The sequence below is a fragment of the Centruroides sculpturatus genome, unplaced genomic scaffold (assembly GCF_000671375.1).
Source record: "Centruroides sculpturatus isolate CEXI.00-Female unplaced genomic scaffold, Cexi_2.0 scaffold3060, whole genome shotgun sequence".
In the NCBI taxonomy this organism is placed as follows: domain Eukaryota; kingdom Metazoa; phylum Arthropoda; class Arachnida; order Scorpiones; family Buthidae; genus Centruroides; species Centruroides sculpturatus.
In genome coordinates, this window is record NW_019387338.1 from 1 (window position 1) to 7,741 (window position 7,741).

At 35.0% G+C, this 7,741-nt stretch overlaps 1 protein-coding gene and 1 pseudogene across 1 annotated transcript; both read left to right on the forward strand.

Annotated features, from left to right (window-relative positions):
- Positions 1-1,886: 1,886 nt before the first annotated feature.
- On the forward strand, positions 1,887-5,581 carry LOC111616368 (annotated as a pseudogene).
- On the forward strand, positions 5,032-7,106 carry LOC111616370. Its single transcript, XM_023357781.1, has 4 exons — positions 5,032-5,163; positions 5,668-5,912; positions 6,025-6,217; positions 6,287-7,106. The coding sequence occupies exons 2-4, from the start codon at positions 5,679-5,681 to the stop codon at positions 6,898-6,900; spliced, it is 1,041 nt and encodes a 346-aa protein (XP_023213549.1). The 5' UTR covers positions 5,032-5,163; positions 5,668-5,678; the 3' UTR covers positions 6,901-7,106.
- The last annotated feature ends 635 nt before the right edge of the window (positions 7,107-7,741 follow it).

Below are 7,741 nucleotides of genomic sequence, written 5' to 3' on the forward strand. Positions count from 1 at the left end.
TAAATTAAATATACCAACAATAAATTGCTGAACTTTGCCGGCAAAATTCAAAATTTTGGTGGCGCCATCTATTATAAAAAGTTTTTAAATAAAATATGATATCTTTAACTATTATAAAATGGCAAAAAGCTCAATTTTGAGGGTCGGGATGGGTTTACATAAAAAAAAAAAAAAAAAAAAAATTGTGAATACTAACAACGAGTAAAATTGTCCTAAGTTCGACTCTACTGGAGATACACACGACCCCCATTATTTCACTACACTCTCGATCTTTATCTGGCCACCGGTGGGTTGAGATTATCCTTCTCTACATATACAATCTAATATGAACCCTTGCTAATAGACAAGAAAACAGATTTCTCATTAATAAATATATATATTTTAAATTGTTTCACTTAATAAATATTATTAATACTATTTCATATTGAACTACATTTCTATCTGTTCTTTACCCCAATTAGTAAAAAAGGTTTGAATTTGTAAAATATGGCAAATCTGATAGGTAGATTGCGACTAATTTTTAATGCAGAAAGAAACAAGTTGGTCACTCCGTGTCTAAAACATTCAACTTAACTTTCACTTCAAAAATTTTCTTGCTCTAAATCACCTAAATGGTATATCTCCCCAGGTGTAGTTAACAAGTGTGACGTGGCAGAATTCCTTTGTTTCTAGTATATTTCGAGTGAACTTCGAATGATAGACGTAGATAGAGAGAAAGAGAGAGAGAGGAAAGAACGTTCTAAAGTAGGAAGAGAAGAGAAAATGGGTTAGGGGGAGTTGGGTATAACTTTATGGAACAAAGGGGGCGGTGGATCGAAAAAGTTTGAGAATCACTGATCTAGACCAATGGTTTTTAACTGGTGTTCTGCTAAATTATGAAGGCGCATACTACTATTATTGGACAAACTTTAGCATACATTTGCAGTTTACAACACAGACAAGACGCAACTTGCATTTTGCAGGGAACTTCTCTTGTTACCCTTGCAAAAAGAAGAATCACAAATATAATATATCTAAGCAAAGCAATATTTTTGCACAGAGAATCTCTAGTTAACAACTGGTTAAAACTAGATAATAAACACTGGAAAAACCTAACAAACCAGCGACAAAATTATAAACTAAGCGAACGTTTTCGCCCGTGTTAAACGGGCATCTTCAGGCAACAAACTACTGAGAAAAACACTGGGGATTGCCGAACACGTGTATAGGGGGAAGGGGGTGTATGACGTAAGAAGAGAGGAGTTGAGGGCGTTCATATTTCGTAGAAAGACTTCCAAGGCAGTAGATGAGTCAACGTCGCGATAGTTTATTGCTGAGTTATGGCGGATGGTCTTGTAAATTTCCTCTTGTTCAAGATGATTATGGACATATGGTTTGGATTCGTTATGTAAGAGGTGCGTATCGTGGAAATCTACCTGGATGCATAGGCAGCCATGTTGGTTAAACCTTTTTTGATGTTCTTTTAAACGGATATGTAACGGGCGAGACGTAGCATCTATGTATTGTAAATGGGGTTCTAACGATGGTCAATGATGGGGATACTGTAGATGCCTGGCAAGTGGTACTTGTTGAGACAGTTTGTGATGTTGTGGAGGAGAGACGCCATAGCTAGACTTCTGCGGAATGACAAACGACAGTTGTTTCCCCATTTAATTTCTTTGTAAAGTGTGGCAAGGGACTTGTTGTAGGTGATGGTCTTGAACTTAGTTTCTTCTGGAAAGAGTTTATTTAGCTGGATGGAAGCGGTGTCGGAAAGATTGCGGATTAATCCCCTAATAGTGTGCGGGGAATAGTCATGCTGTGTGGCGTATTAGGTGAAAGTACGAAGCTCTTTCTCTCTCTCCTGTTTGCTGGATGAATAGGAAAATGATCTTCGTATTAAAGCTATGAAAGCTGCCATTTTGAAAGTGAAAGGATCGTGGGATAAAGGTAGGGAGGTGGATGGGTTTCCTGTAGACCTGAGTAGACAGGCGTCCCAGTTTGTTGGTGATCCGGAGGTCCAGGAAATGAACTGAGGGGGGCGTTGCCCTGTTCAAGAGGGAGTTTTAGGCCGAAAAGGTCGGGGTCGTAGTTGATCGTCTGTAAGAAATCCAGAATGACGGATTTATCCCGACAAATTATAAAAATATCGTCAATAAATCTGGTATACAGGTGAATTTGCTGGTGAAAGCGGGAAGGACGGTGGTTTCGAGTTGACGTACTACTAATTTACCAGATAAAGGACCATGTTAAGGACGCGGAGAAACACCACAAACACATATAAGGAATTAACCGACCTTCTCTGCCATCCATCTAGTGTAGGAAAGTTTCTTCGAAAAAGAAACTTTCTACAAAGTAAAGAGGTCCCCCTATGCGACACATGAATTTAATTAGATTCCTGCAAAACACCACAATTTTTAAATTAAATATACCAACAATAAATTGCTGAACTTTGCCGGCAAAATTCAAAATTTTGGTGGCGCCATCTATTATAAAAAGTTTTTAAATAAAATATGATATCTTTAACTATTATAAAATGGCAAAAAGCTCAATTTTGAGGGTCGGGATGGNATTCTATTAAAACGATGCTTTTTTTTTTTTTTGAAAGAGCCACGCGTAAGCCATCAGATGCATTTAAGCAATTTCTGGCTTTTGTTTTGATGTACAGTACAAAAGTGTTGTATTCAAGGTATGCGAACACGTCTCAACTAGTTTCTGTACTGCACGTGACAATGAGACTACATTAACTCAGTGGTTCTCAAAGCGGGTGCCGCGGCACCTTAGGGTGCCTCAAGAACGCCACAAGGGTGCCGCGAAATACTAACCTATAACCAAAGTCTCCTTTTAATTTGTTTTTAAAAAAAAGCGTTTGACAAACTTGCCCCGCATGCCGAAGTTGCCCCGGTCTCCCCTATTACCAATTTGTCTATTAAGTTAGAAGTATTAATATTTTGTATACACAATTTGCTTGTTATATTTGACTATTTTATTTTATTTTTAGTATTAGCAGCATTTGTACTAATTTTATTATTTAAAAACGTTATTTTGCTGTTAATAGCCTATTGGTTATCGGTTAATATTTGTATTTTTGTATTTTGAACTTATTGTTCTATTTTTTGAAATGTTCTAATTAACCTGACGATGATCCATTGATTGGATTGAAAACGTTTGTTTAAAGAATAAATCTCTCAGCGAGTGATCAGGTGTTTTAATTAATTTACATCTCTACCTTCAAATTCAAACTTTTTGCCATTTTATAATAACTAAAAATACAAAAAAATTTTTTTTTATAACAGAGGCCCCGCACAAAATTTAATATAATTTATTACGATTAATTAAAGCTATTTTTTAAATAAAATTTCACCAAAGCCAGGGAAGTTACATAAGTCATTTGTGAATTTTTAAAATAAATTATATTTTACTTATTAAGAAATAAATTGTCGCAAAATAATTTATTGAAATTAATATTGTGGGAAAGATTGGCAGTCGAACAAATACAGAATTGGCGCCATCGAACCCATGTGAATTTGGCTCAGCACTATTTTCGAATTTGGTGACAGAATTCCATAGAAATTATGTGGGAAATATCAACCGAAAGGACTCAGGGGAGTTATTTGAAGACAGAAAAGTGTCTTCAGACAGAAAAAGGTATGGACACGCAGTGCTGGCCCGAGGCAAGTTTTAGGATGGAGCGAGATCCTATTATGGCTCCCCCCCTTGGTTGCCTCTAATTTATACCCTTTAATTTTCTTTACCACTGAGGCGCCCCCTTGGACTTTGCGCCTACTGCGGACGCTCCGTTCGCCCTATGGTAGGGCCGGCTCTGGACACTCTTCGAGAGTAAATTTTGAAGAAATGTCTGAAGAGGGATGATGAATTTAATATTCTTCTAGTTGGAAAATTAGCCTTAGGCTAGTGTACTCTGCTTAACTCTCTTTTTAAAGTTTGTATCTTGAAAAAACGATTTAATTATTACCTGATTCAGAAGTATTAAACGAAATAGACGTCAACAGACACGCATACACGAGAATTGCAAAGAAGTGAGGTTTACGAAAAAGAACAGAAATTAAATGCATTAGCCATCTGGAGAAGAAGAGAGTTCGGTTTGATTCAAACGTTTCTCGGTTTAATCTTACAGTTACAGACACATCCGGCCATCAAATTAACAACGAAAACTGTTGGCTCCCTATTCTAAAATATAATAAATATACACGAGCAATATGAAAAGTATTTGGAAGAAGAATGTGTAGCTCGTAAGAAGACCGTAACGGATACAAGAGCTCACTGCTGCGTCTACTTCGTTTCTCCTGGTCACTGGCTGACTCCTCTGGATATTAAATGCATGAAGAGATGGAAAAAATCATCATCTTTTTTCCCGTCATAACAAAGAGTGACACTATAACGCCGGATGAGAAAATAGCCTTCGAGAATGTTATTAGAAAATGCTTAGAAGAGAACGGAATAGTCGTTTACCCCGTGAAAGACATCGAAGAAACTCGAGAAGATAAGATGATCAACGATCAAATAAGGTCCAAAATACTCTGCTGTAGTAGGCAATGAGAAGCAGCGAGAGATCGATGGAAATAAACTGTACCGACGGATGAAACGTTGAGGTTTCGTAGACATAGAAAATAAAGATCATCCCGAATTATCTGACTTCAGAGATATGCTAATAAAGACTCATATGATTGTTTGTTTGTTAAATTATGACAACGCAACACTTGGGCGATCTGCCTATTTTTTAAGGGCAACTGGATTCAGGCGTTACAGACGTGGAAAAAACCCGGAAAACTCCACGTGGCCAGCCTATCTCTGGTCAGGCGCGAATCCACAATCGAACTCCGGGGAACGAAACCGTCCTCGTATGATTGATATGATCGAAGTGTTTCAAAATTTAAAATTTCTTTTTTCAACATTTTATTTTTTCTGTTATTATCGAAATGTTCTTGAGACTGTGAAATATCTCGAGAAACGTTTGAAACAAGCCCTCAGTATTTTGAAGGGGTCAGTTCATCCTAGCAAAATTTAGACCCCGTCCGCCCTTGGGGTGTAGCGGGGGGAGGGCAAATTTGTAAATTCAAATGGAAACCCTCATTTTTCAGAGCAGATTCGATTCTACGTCAGAAATTATGTAGGGTTTTATCTAAAACGGATTCTTAACCAGGAGTCAGTAAGCTTGGAATGGTAAAAATAAATCTTAATATATTTAAAATGTATTGTTAATTATGGTGTTAAGAAAGAAGCACTATATCATACTATATTATATGTTTTTTTTTTAAATTTTAATAACTGTATTTCCATATGACTGGTATATTTTGTAATTTTATTTTATGCATTTAAAGACATTATTCCGAGAAGAAGAACCGCGATCTTCACCTGACTGGAAAAGGGGTGCATGGAACAAACAAGTTTAAGAACCTTTGTTCTAGACGTATTAGGACATTCTAGAACATTTGTCTGAACTTTATATATATATGGAATGCTTAATTTTTCTTCTGATCCTCTCAGATCAGAAGAAAAATTGATGACTCTATTGAGTTTAATGACAATATTGAGTGACTCTAGTGACAAGGGCAATACTGATATAAATGATACGGAATGAAGAGTTTTGAAACAGCTGCTTACACACTGCTTACAACTTATATTTTAAGAGAAATATTAGAATTCATAAATTCTTCTCCTTTACAGAAAATTTAAGAATGCCAGAAGATTCAAGAATACCAGAAGATTCAAGAATACCAGAAGATTCAAACGGAGAATCACCGTTAAGAAAGAAATTTCTAATTAGGGGGAATACAATATTGCCAGATATAATGCGTAACATATTTAAATATCTGACAGATACAGAATTATTTGACTGCCGTCGAGTGTGTACCACGTGGAAAGCTATCGTTGAAGACATCATGTATCAGAAAGTAACAATAGTTATTAGGGTAATAATAAAATTTTTTTTTCTTTCTTGCACACCATATCACTTAATTTTCAACTATTTTAATTATTTAAAATTATAAAATTCTTTTCAATTATGTTATTTTATTTTAACAGAAAATTCCGGTTTCCTTAATAGAATCGACATTGTTTTATCCTCAGAATATGCAACGTTATTTGCAATTAACAGAACGTTTTCAATGTATTTGGTTTGTTTTGGAAAACCATCCGACCCCTAAATGTTCACGTTGTCCCTATTGTTTAAAAGAACCAATTGAAGGTCGTATAGTGTGGGATCTCACCAGACAGAGTAAGTATATTCAAATTCCAAAATGATGAAAATATGAATTTAATCATAAAAATATTTCATTTGGTTCAGGTATAATTCTGTTAGAAGAAGATGAAATTGAAATACAATTAGTAATCTTTCCAAAGATTCCCGGTTTCGATGTTTTTCACTTTCCGTATAGAAAAAATGAATTATTATCCAAACAGAATTTAAATCATTATACGAAGAAATTCACCGAAATGACGACATTTGAATGGCATTGTGTCATCTGTTACAGGGAACTTGGAAGCCATTTCTTTAATAAGAGCGATCACTTTAACGATATTTACACAATTAGAAGAGAAGCGTATTATATCGTTGGATTTCAAGGGGAGAGAGTAAATTCTTTTTCTGTTTATATCGAAAAGAAAAAATGTGGTTACAAAACCCTCATGAAAAGATTCGAGCGACTTAAATGCTTGAAACCCACAATTGTTCAGGAGAGATGTTTGATGTATATCAATCACAGAGCCTGCTTGACTATGATGTCTGTAATAAGTGTAGCTTTAAAACATTCTTTTCCTCTTGTCAGTTGTATCGAGCATAAATACTATCCTTTTCATTACACAATCATTCCCAGTGAAAATTACCATTTTGATTGCAAAACGAAGGAATGGTGGGATAAAGATTTCCTTGCAGAAATTGTTTTTGTTTGGTGGAGTTAAAAAAACATCGTAATAAAACGAATTAACAATACCGATCTGTGATTAATTTTAGTCAAGTGTTAATAAATTTGTTTATTGAATATTTCTTTAATTTTAATAAAATTATTAAAGTATTTACTTGGGGATAAAAATCGATAAGTATTTACTACTTGAAGCAATTTATCAGAGCTAATTGGATTATTGTAACACGAAGGAAGGAAGAATATTATAACAACGCCTATAAGATATGAGATAACTGCAATTGTAATTCAAAATGACATTATAAAAAATTAAATTTATATTGCATGAAACTTCATTTAAATGTCATGAAATAATTAAAGCATTTCCTGTTGGTTACGATAAAAAGAAAGCATGTACTGTACATACTGTACATGCTGTGGACCCTTTTTGGATTATAAGCATGAGGAAAGCATGTACAGTATGTACATGCTTTCCTCATGCTTATAATCCAAAAAGGGTGAACAGCAGGCAAAAGGAGATTACAATATTACAAACTATTTAATCAGCAACTTTCTTGTCCATACACACTTCCTTTGCTTCATTCAGATCCACCTTTCCCATATCTTCTCTTTAACAGTTCTTTCATTCATGATCGAACTATCATAGGGTCATTTTCCCACCTTTTCAACCACATTCTTTTCCTTGTTAAGCCACACACTCTACTCAAAATACCTCATCTCACATACAATAATGCGACTCAAGTTTCGTTACTATACATGAGCACAGGCACGACACTCCTATATACAGCTATTCGAACCTCTTTGAACAGATAAAAATGAAACTGATTACAAATAAACTACAATGACTTGGTCATATTTAAATTAGTAATTATTAATTCTTT

Bases quoted from the DNA above. Each gene is read 5' to 3' on its own strand.
- LOC111616370 (XM_023357781.1), top strand. From the start codon at position 5,679: ATGCCAGAAGATTCAAGAATACCAGAAGATTCAAGAATACCAGAAGAT. The intron at 5,913-6,024 runs GTAATAATAAAA...TTATTTTAACAG, and splicing joins AAGTAACAATAGTTATTAGG to AAAATTCCGGTTTCCTTAAT. The intron at 6,218-6,286 runs GTAAGTATATTC...CATTTGGTTCAG, and splicing joins GTGGGATCTCACCAGACAGA to GTATAATTCTGTTAGAAGAA.